General features: G+C 48.1%; 1 protein-coding gene across 2 annotated transcripts; it reads right to left on the minus strand.

Annotated features, from left to right (window-relative positions):
* On the minus strand, positions 1-17,537 carry LOC142915880 (protein LSM14 homolog B-like). 2 transcript variants are annotated; one of them, XM_076061514.1, is made up of 9 exons: positions 17,462-17,537; positions 16,441-16,623; positions 12,492-12,649; positions 10,740-10,947; positions 8,023-8,175; positions 7,156-7,308; positions 5,603-5,705; positions 4,156-4,405; positions 1-655 (listed from the first exon to the last, which is right to left on the minus strand). In XM_076061514.1, the coding sequence occupies exons 2-8, from the start codon at positions 16,574-16,576 to the stop codon at positions 4,198-4,200; spliced, it is 1,119 nt and encodes a 372-aa protein (XP_075917629.1). In that variant the 5' UTR covers positions 16,577-16,623; positions 17,462-17,537; the 3' UTR covers positions 1-655; positions 4,156-4,197. The 2 variants fall into 2 exon arrangements, with proteins under 2 accessions (XP_075917629.1, XP_075917630.1); XM_076061515.1 differs by lacking the exon at positions 17,462-17,537 and having other exon boundaries at positions 16,456-16,667.
* Positions 17,538-18,454: the final 917 nt, after the last annotated feature.

Genomic DNA, 18,454 nt, shown 5'->3' on the forward strand with positions numbered 1-18,454 from the left:
GGCCCTCAAGCTGGAACAGATGCCTCAATTTATTGAAATGCACTTTACTTTTTTCAAATACAGCAACCCCCCCCCTCCCACCATCCCTGATCCTGTTAAAGCCATGCATTGTACTACATTACGGACAAAGTTTACAGGAATATAAAGCAATGCAGTAAAAATTCAACGAAGCAATGTTGTAAAGCTAACAGTTGGCCAACTTAATTATTTGCCGGCCATTTCACCACAGCGAATGCACCGATATAAATTCAGCAACATTTAATGCTGCCTTGTGAAATACAAACACAACTCAATTCAATTGTCATGTCCATGCTCATTACAGCTTAAGACCGGTCGCACAAAATAACCAATTTTAGGAGACAATTAAAGCTTTAAAGTTAAGTCCGACTTTACAGAAATGTTTTACCACACCCATTAGACTAAAGTTTAAAACTATACTTACAATTATAAATGTGTAAAGTGTTCAACTAAACGAGGTGTGTATCTTATTTACACACCATAGACATTAAAAGAATCGCATATCAATTAACACAACCCACATACAGTCCTTGCACTACCCCTCTACGTAACGTTTCTTCAGACCCAACAAATTTTAACTTTTTAAATCAAGCAAACCCCCAATATTTGTACACTCTGGGAGGAAGTTCTCTGCAACCTGCAACAACAAAAGCAAGCATTGCCGACATCAAGAAGCAAAACCAACAGATCATCGTCGACCCCACAAAGGGCTCCATTCTCATTTGGAGAATTTGGTTTGCGTGGTCCCGATTTAGGCCAAGATTTGGTGACAAGGTGCCTCTCCAAACCATCCAATTCCCTTCGTCAATCTCTAAAATTGGGCACGAGAGCGTTGCCAACCAACTCCATTTGAAAGAAACTACTCTACATTTGTATTTTACCAGGTAAGGCCCACGGAGCTATGCAGCGCTCTTTCCGGAGAGACATGGCCACTGTTCTGCCCCACGGCAGATATGGGGCTGTGTTTACACAGGAACTTCCTGATATGATGGTGTCGAGTTTGGTCATGTGACCTGGAAGTGACGCGTTAAGGGTCTCGAAGCGACGAGGCAAGGCAGGGGTGTCAGTCATTACAAAGAGTACAAAATGGAGGCACAATTAGCATCTCAGCGAATACGGGAGCATCTGCTCATTGTGGGAATTTAAGAATCATTGTCTGCAAGTTCGTTTATCTCCATATATATAAAAGGCAAAGTTGTGAATTTGTGCCTGTTCAAAATGTTTAGCGTACTTCCCGACTTGCAACCAACTGGAAATGGGCCATGTGGGTACTTACCAGACTGTACACCACGCAAAAATGATAAAAAATACACTTTTTTTTTTTAGGGGGGAGGGGAGCTCAATAATGCATATATTTTTTGCACGGCAAGTGAGCTGTGGCGTCAAATCTGTCACGTGACCCTCGCATGTGGAAGCGTAACGCATTGTAGTGTAGTGGTTAGCGCTACGCTGCGCTACGAACCCGGCGACCCGAGTTCGATTCCCGCTCACGGCCACCAAACGAGTAACTGCTTGGGTGTCAACATCGCCACTGGGGAGATAAAGGCGGCAGGGCGTGCTGCTGGCCACCAAACCCCCTCGTGTTCTTATAATTACTGGGACTCCTGTTATGTTAGGATTGCCGTTATAATGCTGTAAATGCCTTTATAATGCTGTTAAATTGTTACGATAAATATGGAGGCCTGGTTAACAACGAAGCCTGCCACTTGCATTATTGTGAATAGTTGTTTGTAATTAGATAAGTCGAGCCAGACTTGTGCCCATGTAACTTTAATGCATTCTTGAGAGCAAGGATGAAGATGTATCTCGTCTACAGTTCAGTGTTATGTGCAGCAGCGCTGTACATTTGGGCTGCAGTATGGTGATTACACAAAGTGACCTTATTGAACATAGTAGCGTATTCTCTTGTTGTAGAGCTATTCAGTGCTAATGTAGGTACCTGGTCCATCCAGGACCTATGATTGAGATTCATGTTGTCCAAGACAATGTTATGATGCTGCAGTGTTAATTAATTATATTGATATTGCAAGTATTAACAGATGCTCTATTTTGTGCTGTGTTTTCCCATGAGTTTTATGTCGTTCTATTCGTTAAATACGTTGGAGTCGGATGGTCACCCTGGCTCTGAAGGTTTACTACTCGGACAGTGATGCAACGCAGCGTAGTGAGGCCGAGACAGCCACCACAAATGGATAGCTCAACGAAGTGGCTTATCGTGTAGACATTTATAGCAGCAAAATACTCTAAAACGCATGCTTTTAAAAACGTGGGAGGGAAAAAAAAACAGAGGACCCGGAGAAAAATCCACATGACCACGGGGAGAACTTGCAAACTCCAAATATGCAGCAGGCGTCGGGGTTGGGATGGAACCCCAGACCTCCTGCTGCATACCAGGCAAAGTGAGTTAACATCTCCTAGCCACCGTGGCATCCAAATAGAATCGTCAAGAGGACATTCTGACACTTGAAGAAAACCTGTACCAATCTTGGCCATAACCATTCTTGTACCTCTTGATCTTCCAAACACGTGTAGAGGTGTTACGGGAGGGTGACACGCGGTTGTATAACGGTGGCCACAAACACGTCCGCTACGGTCACCACCCTGGGGGGCTGTGGGGGATGCTGTGATCACTCCCAGCCCCGCCCCTCAGTGAGAGACAGTATAAAAGGTGGGACCCGGGGAGCTGAGAGGCAGTTCAACTCAAGCAAGATGAAGAGCCAGTGAAGAACGAAGATTGACTAGCCAGACCCTGGAACTCCTTTGATTCGCTGACCTTCTGAGGGCCGGGCAAAGCAAGCCAGGGTGCGACACCGGAGCCGCGACGGCCGATGTCCCTCTGAGGGCCGGACTCGTATGGCTGGTGATCGGGACCTGCGCCGAAGCTGGGCCAGGTCAGATAGCCTCCCGGGAGAGGAACAGGATAGAGGGAACCAGGGAGCTAGCGTGGGCTAAAGCTCGGGGAACGTTTCCCTCTATAAAGTACGGGTGAAGAGGCCGTTACCTCTTCAAGTATAAGACTCGCAACTGTAACAGAAGTGTCTGTAATAAATATGTGTTGCCTCAAGTAAACAGTCTCCGACATCAATAAGGCCACTACACATGTAGCCCTCCAGCAGGTCAGATCGTACAAAAGCATTAAATTTGGCATGCGATTGATCGATAAAAAAATCTAGTCATGTTTAAGATTTTATATAAATGATGATTGAGAAGTTGTTCACGATATAATACGCAAATTATATTATGTGAGCAAATGCGGTAGTGTACCCATACTCTTTGGTTCTATTCGGTAAAGTCACTCCAGCGCTGTCCTCGAGACAGCCTGATCCCTTCACCGAGAAGATGGTTTCAAATTAAGCAACCATTGGAAAGATGTTCGAAATCGAACTAAACATTAAACTAATTTTCAATGGTACAGTATATTTTTCAAGTAGTGGTACCCCAAACTTTCGCAGCTCTTAAAAATTCCCCTTTCACACCATCAATAGGTAAACTCCCCCCCCCCCCCCCCCCCCGCCAAACGGCATGTTCACCCGCACGTACACCACCTCTATGCTAAGTCGGCCAATCAAATGCTAATTTTTATGCTAATTCCTTTGTCAAGGCACCTTGTTTCCTCGCACACAGCTTAAAGGTCGCGGTCTGAGCGTGGCTGTGTTTCACCCCAGCGCTGTCCTCGAGACAGCCTGATCCCTTCACCCGATGAAAGCCGCTTGTGTTGTGGCCGAAACGTCGTGATTTTTGTTGTTTTATTTTTTACCTACGTGACTTTACCGAATAGAACCAAAGAGTATGGATCCTTGCAGTCACGAAAGCTTTAAATCTAGAAGAGTACCCATGGCTACAACCACGAGAAGGCGAGTAGAGTCAAGGACGTAATGAATGGGAAGAGGAATAGAAAGGGGTAGAGGAGACAAATGGAAAAATGGGATCAGAGACAATACCTTAAAAGGGTCTCTCTATCATCCTCCACGGAGCAGGGTATTTTCACAGGGGGGGGGGGGGTTTGGGGGCAGAGGGTAAGGGATTCAGCAGGGATGGCCACACAAGTCACGTGACTTCCTCAGGGAGGCACGAGCAGATTCTCGATATTTTTGTTTTGCAGCTTAACGGGAGTGCAGGAGCGGGAGCTGCCCTTACCTGCACGTGCTCCTCCTCCTCATCCTCATCATCATCATCTGTCTAGGCCTGCACCTTGGCCAGCAGAGGAGACCGCACCCCTGCTTTGGACATGCCCGGCCGCCCGTCCCCACCCCACAGGGTCCGGCGGTTGAGCCAGGACGCGTGGCCCCAACTCTGCCAGAAGCGGCGATTGCGCGCGGCCGGGAGGTTCTCCCCGAACGTCTGCATGTTCAAGCGCTGCTCCTCCGCCAACGTCACGCGGCAGTTCCTTACAAGATGGAAGGAAGGGGGTGGCGGGGGTTGTGAGCACAGCTGGTGCATCTTGCCAGTCATCTCAGTCTATCCATGGCCACCTGGGGTCTGTCCCATGACCTCCCGTCAGCGAGCCTTCGACATTCCACGTGTACCTTCACCGAGCAGTGAATGGCGCGTGTTGGTATTGGAGGTGGAGGGAGGAGATAAAGATGCAGTGCCACAACTTCTTGCTCGTGCCACTACTACTGGCAGAAGGGCCACAGTAAGTCACTCATTTTCATTTTGGCAAATATCGCAGTTTTTACACCGGCACACGAAAAATGGCTGCCACTTGTAAAACACGTCACGGGATTCTTTGAATGTTCCCTGCCAAGCAGCAGGCGTACATCCCTACGGTTAATGCGCCCGCAGTATTATAAATCAGAGCAGCCACTAGATTTGCACCGCGAATAGTTTTGTTGTTACGCGACAACGACTCTGTCTGACGCTCCGAGCAGTGGCTCACCCCACACCATGTTGAAGAGTGGCCTGTGGATGACGATAGATCACGGTACTACAGAATTGCTCGAGTGAACGCTAAACCCTACATTAGAGGTTCCCTGCACGGTTCCACACCATCCTGCGTTTTAGAGAAATGTTCGCCTCGTGCCCAGTCAAATAATTACACGGTTCTTCCTCTTATTTTCGAGCTAGGATTTTTTCCCGAATCAAGCGCAACACCGCAATTCACGCAGCGTGCATTTTCTGCACAGAGTAATTAAAGTTAACGTCACACATTTGCAACGCCCCAAAGTTTCCAGATATTCAGGAGGCGTAGTCAACCGCATACGAGTGAGAAGGCAGCCAGCAACGGCACCAACAATTGCCCGAGATCTGTCATCCTATATTAGGATGGTTAGGCCAACTCCATTTGTGAGTTTTTATTACACGAGGGACGAAACCAAAGAAAACCCACACGTGCAAAGGTGGGAGAGTGAATGGGGGGGAACAGCAACCCCATCTCCGTACAGATGGAGATGAATCAACATGCTGTACTGCTACCTCCTGGCAAGTCGGTGCACATGGCAGAAGATTGTGAACCACCAACCCGTTGCCTCCTCCAGGCGCTGTATATAAAGGTGTGCCGCCACCACTGCCCGTCCGAGACCATCAACCCCGCGATGAGCAAGGAGACCCAATTAAAAATCACAAGTGGCAGAAATGCCATTACCTGCCGCCATCTTTGGAAATGTTGTCAAAGAAGCATCTTGTTTTGTCATAGAAGCATTTGTCAGGAAACACGGCAGAGCTCCTGCTGGGACCCCTCTGCATGTCTGCAGCACAAAGGGAGACGTCAATGTCAGAAACTAATTAAGGGATGGCCTGGACAATTAAAGACAAAGATCCCCACCCCGTTTCGCTTCAGACTATCGGGGCAAGTGCTCTTAGTGAGTGGCACCCCGAGGCCGGCACGGCACACGAAGGCATGGGTGGGCCTAGCACCATGCCCGGCCACCTTCGTCTCCCTCATGGCGATGGCTGAGGTGAGCCACTAGAGGGGGGCGACGGTACAGATTTGTTGAACCAAACTTTTCAACAGAAGACGCCGTGGCAGCAGTGGCAACAGGCCACCGTGATGGACGCTCGTGAAGATTGCTCCTCGTGAACAAAAATTGTCAAAAGTGCATCATGGTCCTAAAGGGACCAACATTTAGTACAGGGGATTCTCCAAAATTTTTTACCATTTGTTAAAATACAACCATTCACCAATGCGAGTCAGGGCTAAAACAATACGACCATAAACTTTGCATTATATTTCAGGCCCATCAAGCTATATGGCTCTTTTTCAGAAGAGACCTGGCCACAAATGATAGCTCAACGAAGTGGCTTATTACATGAAAATTTCTGGCAGGTAAACTCCAATAAGTGCACGTTGATTCTAAAATGTGGAGGGAAAAACCGGATGACTCAGAGAAAACAGGTTTTTTTGGGTTAGATCGTGATCCAACCCAAAAAAAATCTATCATGGATGAAATTGGTCGCAAAAGCCTACATGTTCAACCGACCCAGAGAAAAATCCACACTACCACGGGGAGAGAGACGCATGCAAACTCCAAATATACAATGGTCAGGGTTTTGGTGAAACCCACGAGGCAAGGTAGCCCCCCCCCCCCCACAGCCGCCTAATAATTTGTTGGCACAAGAGAGGCGGTGTAAGACAAATCCACTGTTGCACTGCACATCCATGCTTTACATTATCCAAGCTCCACTCTTTCTGCAACCCACACCTGACCAGAGTGATGCGAGGCCCTCACCCACAAGTGCAGTGACAGCCAAGCTTACTAAAGGCTGTCACATGCGGAGAGTTTCTCAAGTTATCATTCCTCACGATTACTCTAACTCGTATGAAAAAAAGGGCCTAATATAAATGTCCACATAAGCTACTTCATTGAGCTATCATTTGTGCCCAGGTCACTTCTGAAAAAGCGAATAGCTCAGTGATCTTTACCTGGTAAGACAAGATTAGTTGATTTTTATTTTTTCAAGCGATTTGTTCACTTGACCTATAGACTGTGCACTCCCATCGTGTTTTTGTATTGTATGTTGTTACATTCTGACCCGCCCCTACTGAACATCTGTGGACAAAAAAACCTTTGTAGCGCATCGAAATCCCCCAGTGGACAAATAAATATTCTGATTCTAAAAGGAGACATCCCACAGGAGTGGTGGTGGTGTGAAACCGGGTCCCTCAAAGTGCTCCTTTAAAAAAAAAAGGTCCACCACCTTCTCCTTGCTTGGCCTTGTTGTTCTGGAACTCCTTGTCCAGCTCCTCGCGGTCCAGCTGCGCGTTGCTGCTCTCAAAGTCAAACTCCGCCTGAAACTCATCGCCCAGGTTCAGGGCCTGTGCCTTCTGGGGGCGCCCATGGCGGCTCGAGCCTGCGGGGAGAGAAAAATAAACGGCAGCTCGGTTTGTGATCCACCAACGCCGCGGTGGTGGCGGTGGTGAGATGTTAACTACCTAGCCTGGTACGCAAGAGCTCGTGGGTTCTATCCCGACCCCCTGCTGTATACTTGGAAGTTTGCATGTTCTCCCCAAATGTGAAACATTTCCTGCAAACTTTCTCCATTGGAATAATGCATCAATGAGTACACCCTGCTGCAAAGAAAAACACTTTTGCTGGACCCTCATGGACAAATGTGAGTCTCTTACTTTCGACCCAGGTTTCCTGGGTAAATATTCACGACCATAAAAAAATAGCGCACCGGCTGCCCGGTATTCAGGTCGGCACCAGCGGCCAAGAATCTGTTATTCTCTCCGCCCTCTGCACATGTTCAAAAGGCCATTGCCAAAGTCCAGGCTAATGCACCGCGTCGCCTTTGAGGCAACGTCAGTGATAAAAGCGGCAAGGGGTTTTTGCCTTCCCACCGCGATTTACAAAGCCCCACGACGAATGCGCCCACAGAAGCTGTGCACGGCGAGCCTTCAATACGCAAACGCATTAATTAGTCTCCGTCGGTACGAGACGCCGACTGTAAATTGGGACACGTTGCTTCAAAACGAACTTACAAATTTGATGAAAAGATGAATGACGGCATGGGGGGGTGGCGGGTGGGGAGGGCGAACACCACCCACACCACCCGTAGCCGTACCTGCAATCTGCTTCACGGGGGCCCTCCGCCACCGCCGCCGCCGCCGGGGCGCCGTCTGCACCCCCCGCTCCACTGTGCCGCTCTTCCTCGCCGGCTGCTGCGGCGTGGCGTTGACGCGCGCAGCGGCCGCGCCGGCCGTGGGCGCTGCCGCACCTGTGGGCGATGGGCACAGCCGGCGCGCACCCACCGGTCGTCTCGGTTCATCAGCCCGTCGGGGGGGGGCCACGTGGGACCCTCCCGGTGCCTCCCGGCAACGACCGGCGACACTTCATCTGGCACGGGCGCCGTGGTGACGTCACCGTCACTTAGTGGCGAAAGGCGGCTGTTGGTATTATGGGGCGGGGGGGGGCGTTCTACAACAGCTGTGTGGGCAAGACACAAGTGCCATAGCCCTCCATCACCCATCGTGGTGTCAGTGTCATCATCATTACCACCACAACCCCTCCCCCCCTATCGTTCCTCACGACTGCAGGTCACACGTTTGTGTTGTCACCAGGCAGAGGGGCTCACCGCACACAAATCCTAGTGTAGCCGAGCGTGCCATTATTACGTCGCTTCGAGCGAGGCCGTCAAAACCGCACAGATCACTCGGCGGCCAAGCGCAGCGTTTGCCGACCACCCCGTTTGCGTCTCTGACATTTTCGAAACGGAAACTCCGCTTTCATTTGCTCTTGATGAAACCAATTGCCATAGCCACGTAGGTAAAAAATAAAATAACAAAAATCATGTTTCGGCCACAACACAAGCGGCCTTCATCAGGTGAAGGGACGAGACTGTCTGGAGGACACTCCAGCGCTGTCCTCCAGACAGTCTCGTCCCTTCACCTGATGAAGGCCGCTTGTGTTGTGGCCGAAACGTCGTGATTTTTGTTATTTTATTTTTTATCTACGTGGTGACTTTACCTAATAGAACCAAAGAGTATGGATCCTAGCAGTCACGAAAGCTTTAAATCTAGAATTGCCATAGCACCACCATTCATATATTTTGTCAAAAATGCTTATTTCGCACGGGTTTAAAATATAAAAATATTAGCACACATTTGTCGTTAGGGGCGTTTGCGCGCAACGTTTATGGGTCGGGCGGCATTACATGGGGGGGGGAGGGGGGGTTAACATTAATAAACGAGACGGTGGAACGAGGGTCACCGGGGCTATTGTCCACAAGCCACGGCAGACTTCACGACTCGTCCTCCCGCCTGCAGAGGGAGGCCTCGGCTACACCAACACGGGCGGCACGAGGATCCACGACGTTTCCGTTAAAACCGGTGGCTGTTGTAACCTTTGCCGCAGCCTTGCAACCCCTTTGGTTCTCAATCGTTCACAAACAACGTGCAACGTCAACAGACATAGGGGTTTGATGAAACAAAGCGGTTGCACTTGGCCCGCGCGCAATCTGTATTTCGATGATATACCTTTGAAAGAAATCCCCAGAAAGGGGATCTTGCAACCCCCAAGGGGTGCGTGCACCCCTGGGTTAAGAACCACTGGGCGAGACGATCGTGGGGTAACACAGTAATATCAATTTACAACTTACACCCCTTTCACGTCGTCGCTTTATTATGAACACCGCTAACCCAATTTACGTCAGTGACAGCATCGATCCTTTCTCGTATCCCCATCGCCTCTTGCTTCACCTACCCTGTAAACTACCCTGTGGTGTCGCGCGCATGACGACATGTACTGTGCTTTCGATGACAAAATATATTATTGATGTACGGTATGTTTCAATTTACGTCGCACATTTCAGGAACGCATCACCAATGTAAATTGGGGTACTGCTCTACAATGCCCAATGTTCTGCTACACCATCTGCCACCCAACAAATCAAATTTGTCACCTGGAGCACCACACCAATTTACGTGGTTTCGGCAAACCAGAATGTTGAAAAAAACCCAAAAAAACAATCAGATTTCCGTACGACGTCTCATTGGACATTACAAAATCGGGCATCAGGTGTTTGGTAAGAGATGCAGGTGGCGATCCGATCAGAAATCCCCTCATCTCTCAATACCCAGCCAGTGAACAGGGTGGCCACAACCTCAGCACCACGACAGCACCTCATTGAGATCAATATAGCAAGTTGCCTCTGGCAACCTCGTTTCTCACAAAACCACAGATTTTAAAAAAGAAAGTCTTCGTTCATCATCGCCATGGAGAAATGCATCGTGCAGGACCTTGAAGCCGCAATTAAATTTTGTTGGTGCAAATCTTAATTGGGTTAAGTTGTGGAAGAGGGGTAATTTTAAAACGTTTTTATTTTTTATCAGGCAAGACACCGAGCTATATTTGCACTTTTTCAGAAGCCACTTTGCCACAAATGATCGTTGAATAAAGCAGCTTTCTTGATAAACGCCATTATTGCAAACAACAAAACCCATTTAGCACCACATTTGTATTATCTCGTGGTAGAAGAGTGGCTCTCGCACAACTACGAACCCAACGACGCAAAAAATAACTCGATTCTCAGCCACATCACGAGCAAATTATATCCAAATCGGTGGTTGGCTCCCCACCCACCCATTCTATGAAGATAGCTGCACTCAACTGTGTTCAATTAAGATCGCATTGAAATCACGCAGTTGCCTCTAAACGAGCAAAAGGCGAAAACGACCCGAGGCAAGGCCACTGGGCAACGGAAACCACGTGGCATTAAGAGGGCAAAGGTGCAGCCCTGCAGTGCCGATGTTTACCGCACACCGCACCCCCCCCCTCCCGTACCCGCAGCTCCTCCGTACGCAGGCTGCACGGAGGGACGGTGCCCGACCGCTGTGGCCCAGGCGTCGTGCCGCGCGTGGCCCGGGTGGCCGCCCGTGGCACCGCGGGGGGGTCCGGTCGGCGTGCCCGGCGCGGAGTGGCAGCTCGCCGCCGCTCCGATACCGCACGTGTGGCAGCGAGCGGCGGCCCCCCCCGGGGTGCCCGGCGAGGACTGGACGGGGGGTGAGGGTGGGTTAGGCAGCGATTAGAACAAATCACGACGGACGACGTACGCATGTCAAACTTCTTATGCACCTTCTTGGTTCTTTCGGTAAAGTCACCACCACGTAGAAGGGAAACAATAAAATAATAAAAATATAAAACTTTAAAATTCTCACGACGTTTCGACTGCAAGACAAGCAATCATCATCAGGTGTAAAAACCACCGCAAGACATTTTTTTTTAAAAAGTGGCGGGTTTTTTTTTTACGTTAGCACCACGGAGAGCGATTTGGCAGTTATTCAGATGTTCGGAAAAGAGGAGGGGGGAGACGAAAATGATGGATGCGGTCTGAAAGCCACCGTAAGCGTGAACAATCAATTAAGACCCGGAATGGTTTATCAAATCCTTCCAATGATTGCTAAGCCAGAATTCCTTCCTCTCGGTTGAAATTGTCTCTGTGTTTGTATATGTGGATAGCCTCATGAACGAATCTCTCATGGTAGCCAGATGGCTTACAGAGAACCTCTGTAAGCCATCAGGCTACCATGAGAGATTCTCCCGTTTCGGTCTTAGGAGGAGGGATAATTGCGATGTCATCACCCGAGAGCCAATCAGGTGCCAAGGGTTGCGCAATTCAGCCACTGGCACGCTGGCACCCGGGCTCGGATCTTGGTAGCCTCTTCCATCTCCTCCTCCTCAACCTGTAAAAACCCTCCACAGCTACCACTGTTAGCTAACTATTGTAACTCTCAAATGCAACTTTCATCAAGCCCCCCGAGTGTGAAGTGCAGTCTCCAACCTCGTATTCTCCACCATCTCTGGCTTCCTCGATTCCAGTGCCGTGAAGGGAAAATTTGCCCGAAATGCGGCCGATCAGCGTTGACTTTTTTTCCACATTTTGTCAACATGTTGCCAAAGATGTCCCTTAAAGGCTTAACGGACGTTCGGGGCAAGTGCAGTGCGAGCAACTACGAGGCCGGCAAAGCACACGGAGGAGGTGGGGAAGCCAGACCCACGCCCGACCGCCTTCTCCCCAGTGGCGATGTTTATACATCGCACCAGGTGCTCATTGGATAGACCTCAGGAAAAGCCCGGGACCGTTTCAGATAATCGTCACCTGGCGTTGGCCGTAAGTGGGAATCAAACCCCGGTGGGTCGTAGGCGGGTTTGTGGTGGAGCGCATCAACCACTGTGCCACCGCTCCCCTAAACCATGGCACTGCTGCAGTGGCAAGATGTTAACTACCTCGCCTGGAGTACAATAGGTCGTGGGGTTTGATCCAGACCCCCGACGCCTGCATATTTTTGGAGTTTTCAACGTCCTCCCCCGTGGTCACGTGGATTTCTCTGGGTCATCCAGTTTCTACCTCCACGTTTTAGAACCGACGAGCATTTGGAGTATTTGGCTGCTCGAAATGTCCACGCGATAAGCCGCTTCGTTGAGCAAATCATTTGTGGCCGGGTCGCTTCTGAAAAGAGAGTTAAGTAGCTCGGTGGGCCTCACATGGTACAATAAATAAATAGTTTAATGGTAAAGAGCGGCTGCACCTCTCACCTGCACCATGGCCACGTCGTGGTGCAGAGCGGACAGCATGTACTCGCACGGGGTCAAGTCCTTGATCTCGCTGATGCGAAAGACGATGTGTTCGAAGACCTCCTCGCGAGGGGCAATGGGACGGTCGGCGGGGCGCCCCTCCGTCCCGCGCAAGCACACTGCGCGCACACAAAGACGCCCGCCGCCGGTACAGACCTCCACGTACCCGTTTGGTCAAGCGTTGTTACGGTCGAGAGCACCTATGCAGGTCGGAGCAGGTGCGTGGTTGTGGGTTTTGGGCGCCACTGTGGTGAGAAGTTAACTACCTCGCCTGGTATATATCGAAGGTCATGCGTTTCATCCCAACCCTGACAACACCTGCTGTATATTTGGAGTCAGCGAGGTTTTCTCTTCCCATGGGTCGAGCGGATCCCCCCCCCCCCTCCAGGTCCTTCGATAAGCCACTTCGTTGCGTTACCTACCATTTGTGGGCAGGTCGCTTCTGAAAGAGCGATATAGTAAGTGGGCCTTACCCGCAACTTAAACAATTCTTTAAAATAGTTTCTAGCTGGTTCAGCTACCTTCATCCTCCCCAGTGCTGATTTAATCATCTTTTTTACTTACACACCACACCAGGTAACTTCACTTGAAGGCAGTCTACCTACGCGAAAACCAGAATGTGTTGGGATACAAGGCCACCACCGACGACGTTGTCTGTAGCCAGGAATCAAATCTAGCTCGCGGGGTTCCGAGCTGCACACATTTCTCAACTCTGCAAGCCATGCAAGCCGAAAATTGAGATTCATTTATTTCCTGTAACAAGCTATATTAAATATTCTTGTTTCTTTCAGTAAAGTCACGTAAAAGGGAAATAATAAAAATAAAACATAATAAAATAAAAATGAAATTTATTTTATTTTTGTTTAAATAAAATTAAAATGAAATTTATTTTATATGTATTTTATTTTATTATGTCTTAGCTGTATTAAAACCAATAGCCCATCATCCATAAGCCATATGCCTGCAGGTATTGAATGTTTATGGGTATCAACATCACAAATCCCTATCATCACTGTCGCAAAGAAGAAGTTCTCCATTGTGCCAATTTAATCCCGACAGGTGCCGTTGGCCCAAATCTGTGAATCCGTTTAGAGTATTTGGCGGCTAAACGTTCCCACGCGCTAAGCCACTTCGTTGCGTTACCTACCATTTGTGGGCAGGTCGCTTCTGAAAGAGCGATATAGTAAGTGGGCCTTACCCGCAACCTAAACAATTCTTTAAAATAGTTTCTAGCTGGTTCAGCTACCTTCATCCTCCCCAGTGCTGATTTAATCATCTTTTTCACTTACACACTGCACCAGGTAACTTCACTTGAAGGCAGTCTACCTACGCGAAGCCCAGAATGTGTTGGGATACAAAGCCACCACCGACGACGTTGTCTGTAGCCAGGAATCAAATCTAGCTCGCGGGGTTTCGAGCTGCACACATTTCTCAACTCTGCAAGCCAAAAATTGAGATTCATTTATTTCCTGCAACAAGCTGTATTAAATATTCTGGTTTCTTTCGGTAAAGTCACATAGAAGGGAAATAATAAAATAATAAAAATAAAACATAAACTCAAAATGAAATTTATTTTATTTTTATTTAAATAAAATATAAATGAAATTTATTTTATATGTATTTTATTTTATTACGTCTTAGCTGTATTAAAACCAATAGCCTGTCATCCATTAGCCATATGCCTGCAGGTATTGAATGTTTATGGGTATCAACATCACAAATCGCTATCATCACCGTCGCAAAGAAGAAGTTCTCCATTGTGCCAATTTAATCCCGACAGGTGCCGTTGGCCCAAATCTGTGAATGAAGGCAAAAATGAATCTGGAACATTTCCAAATTAACTGTTTTGGGGCCGTCCAGAAATGACGTCACGCACCTGGGGGGGGGGGGGGGGTCAGACATTTGTGACGATGTGTGACGACTGGGGGGGGGGGGGAGTTTGATAAATGTGACGTCACATCAAAATGCGCAACTTTAAATATAGACAACACGTTCCACTTAATTAGACTTTTTAATGTTTTCTCCTACAAGATCAGAGTGCAGCGGCACATTAAATACGCACTACAATGACAACAATAGTTTAAAGCGATTTGAAGCGTGTTTTATTTTGGCGGGGGGGGGGGGTGAGGGGTGAGGGGGCAGAGCTTTGTGACGTCATATTTGAGGGCGGGGGGGGGTCAAAAAAATCGTTCAGAATCACGTGACGTCATTTATGGACGGCCCCTTATGTGGCACCGCCGGGCTCTTTGGCCGGGTCACGCGCCGTCTATGACCAGCCGCGTCTCATTGCCCTGTGACTACCGACCCGGCTTCAACACTTGATTTTTGCACACAGCGTTTTAATAATTTTTTTTTGTGTGGAATATTTGCTGGTTTATTCCAGAATGTTTCTGTTACGCGTCGTCGCTTTAAGATGTTCTGTGTTCAAATGTTGTTTGTTGCGGTTGCACCCGACTTAAGAGCCGCATGGCTCACAGGGGTATACCTAATAAATGAAACTTGAAACTTGAACACGCGCACGCACCGAAACCACGAACTTTTTCAGGTCAACGGGGTTAATCGCGCGTTCGTGTTGGCATAGCTGTCAACCCCTTATCAGTGCCCCTAGATTGTTACAGATCGATTCAAACCCTTATTGGTCACCCCCTGCCCTTATAAACATCAACGTTTAGCCAACGAGGTCCCGTTGCCAAGGGAGAAACGCAAACAGATGGACGAAACAATGTGTGCCCGTATTGAAACGGCTGTGCACCCAATAACCTTCGTTGAAAAATACTTGAAACCACTGCGACCCAGAACCAGCAAGAACAACCTCAGAACATTCGTGATTAAGCGGGTGACGAGTTGAAGAACTTTGCCCCAGTACAGCTAGAGGCACCGGCCATAAATGACGTCGCGCGATTTTGGACGATTTTTGCCACCCCCCCCCAAAAAAAAAATATAAAACATGCTTCAAATCTCTTTAAACTATTATCATTGTAGCGCGTATTTAATGTGGCGCTGCACTCTGATGTTGTAGGTGAAAACATTTATTAAAAAGTCTATTTAATTAAGTAGAACGTTTTGATTTAAAGCTTTCGTGACTGCAGGGATCCATCTTATTGGTTCTTTCGGTAAAGTCACGTAGAATGGAAATAAAATAAAACATAATAAAATAACATTTTATTAAAAAATCAAATAAAGTAAATAATAAAACATAATAAAATTTTATTGAAAATGAAATGTTATTGCTTTATTTTTATTATTTTATTTCCATTCTACGTGACTTTACCGAAATAACCAAGAAGATAAGTAGGACGTGTTGTCTATATTTAAAGTTGCGAATTTTGATGTGACGTCACATTTCTCAACTCCCCACCGCCCCTCGTCACACATCGTCACAAATGTCTGACCCCCACGTGACGCATCAATGGCTGTCATTTTAAACATTTCTGGGCAATTCCCACTGAGATTAAGGACTCTCTTACAAATCCAGGTTAATTGAAAACGCAAAAGTACATACAGCAATCCAATACAATCATGATTTCATTTATTTCTTTTCATTTATTTTATTGATTTTTTTCACCTATGTGACTTTACCGAAAAAAACCAAAGACTATCTTATTTGTCGTTTGAGCATCTTAACACCTCCTGTTTGATTACCCTGAAAAGGGTCAAACCCCTCTTTAATACCCCCCCCACACATTGACCCCACGACACCCACACCAATCTGTCCAGAAGGCGACAACGTCGCCGACACGTTCACCTCCTCCTGGCAAACTTTCCCCAGTCCCAAGGCCTCCTCCTCCTCCTCCTGCTGCTGCTGCTGCCCGAGCGAGTCGCCTGTTAGGACGACTCAAGCAGCTTCATTAAACCCCTAACCCGCAGCTTCGCGGTGTCCACAGTCATCCCGTGAACCACCCACCCCCACCCCCCAGTGCGTAACCTTTCGCCAAGACGACGGTGGAGTCGTCCGTGTTGATGTCACAGAGGATGCCCTCGTAGCGGATGCCCGCCATGGAGAGCAAGCTCATCCTGACGCCCATGCAGGCCGCCCAAGTGGCCATGGTCGCCGGCTCTGGCTACGGGCGACGAGAGGGGCTGGTGGGGCCGCCTTGGTGGGGCCGGGCAGGAGGAGGGGGGAACTTGGCCCGGATCGTGAGACGACGACGATGATGATGATGGTATTGGTGGTGGTGTTGATGATGGTGATGATGGTGGTGTTGTTGATGGTGGTGTTGATGGTGGTGGTGTTGTTGATGGTGTTGATGATGTTGGTGGTGTTGTTGATGGTGTTGATGATGTTGGTGGTGTTGATGATGATGGTCTTGTTGATGGTGGTGGTGTTGATGGTGGTGGTGTTGATGGTGGTGGTGTTGATGGTGGTGTTGATGATGGTGGTGTTGATGATGATGGTGGTGTTTATGATGATGGTGTTGTTGTTGATGGTGATGTTGATGGTGTTGATGATGATGGTGGTGTTGTTGATGATGGTGATGATGGTGTTAATGATGGTGGTGTTTATGATGATGGTGTTGTTGTTGATGGTGATGTTGATGATGATGGTGGTGTTGATGATGTTGATGATGATGGTGTTGATGATGATGGTGTTGATGATGATGGTGATGTTGATGATGATGGTGGTGTTGATGATGTTGATGATGATGGTGGTGTTGATGATGTTGATGATGATGGTGTTGATGATGATGGTGTTGATGATGGTGATGTTGATGATGATGATGGTGTTGATGATGATGGTGGTGGTGTTGTTGATGATGGTGTTAATGATGGTGGTGTTTATGATGATGATGGTGTTGTTGTTGATGATGGTGGTGTTGATGATGTTGATGATGATGGTGTTGATGAGGATGGTGTTGATGATGATGGTGATGTTGATGATGATGGTGGTGTTGTTGATGATGATGATGGTGTTGATGATGGCAACAACTCACGGCGTATCCCCCACGTGTTCACGGACACGCCACTGGCACTGCAATGCACTCTGGGTAGCGCCAAGTGGGCGGGATTGTGGGGGGAGGGGGATTTGTTTCTCTTCCGCTCAACGTCGTGGGTTTTTTGCTTTGTGTTTCATTTTAGTCATTTTTTATTTAATTTTTATTTTCTATCTACGTGACTTTACCGAAAGAACCAGGAATGTGAACTGCATGAAATATAAAGCGGGTCACGTGCATGCCTCTCGACCAATAGAAATACGCGGCGTTTTTTTAAACCGAGGGGCATTTCCCCACCCCGCCCACCCTGCCCCCCGTCCACCCCGCCCCTTACACCCCCACCCCGCCCCCTTACACCCCGCCCCCTTGCACCGCCCCGCCCTCTTCCACCCCGCCCCGCCTCCTTCCACCACGCCCCCTTCAAACCCCGCCCCTCCTCCACCCACGTCTCTCCGTGACGGTTTGAAGGCCCAGTTCAGTTTTCAGTTTATTTTAGCCCTGTGAGCGATTCGGCTCTTGAATCGGGTGCAACCACAACAAACAAAAAAAACAAAAACACGAACAAGAAAAACATCTTAAAGTGACTATGTGACTGTGCAAACAGAAAATCCATGAAAAAAACAGCAAAATATTCCTGAAAAAAGTAGCCGTACACCAACGCTGTGTGCAAAAAATCCCAGTGGGATGCAAGTCAAACAACAACCACAAAAACTTAGATTAAGGCCATCAGTTTAACTCCGTACTACAACAAAACAAACATGTCCAAACCTAAAAACGTTTTCCAAATCACCAAAAAATAAAGCCATAATTGCAGCGTAACAGTGATCACAGGGACTGTGACCGATTTTTTACAATTAACTACATAAATAACATGTAACACCAAATCCTAGAGCCAGAGTTGGCTGCATGAGTTACTCCACAACAACAGATGCATCGGTCTGAGTATCAAATTACTCAATGTACCTTTAAGATCAGCACGCTAAATCAAAATAC

This window comes from Petromyzon marinus, unplaced genomic scaffold (genome assembly GCF_048934315.1).
Source record: "Petromyzon marinus isolate PM22_M1 ecotype Great Lakes invasive population unplaced genomic scaffold, UKy_Petmar_22M1.pri1.0 PM_G_Scaffold_36, whole genome shotgun sequence".
Taxonomy (NCBI): Eukaryota; Metazoa; Chordata; class Hyperoartia; order Petromyzontiformes; family Petromyzontidae; genus Petromyzon; species Petromyzon marinus.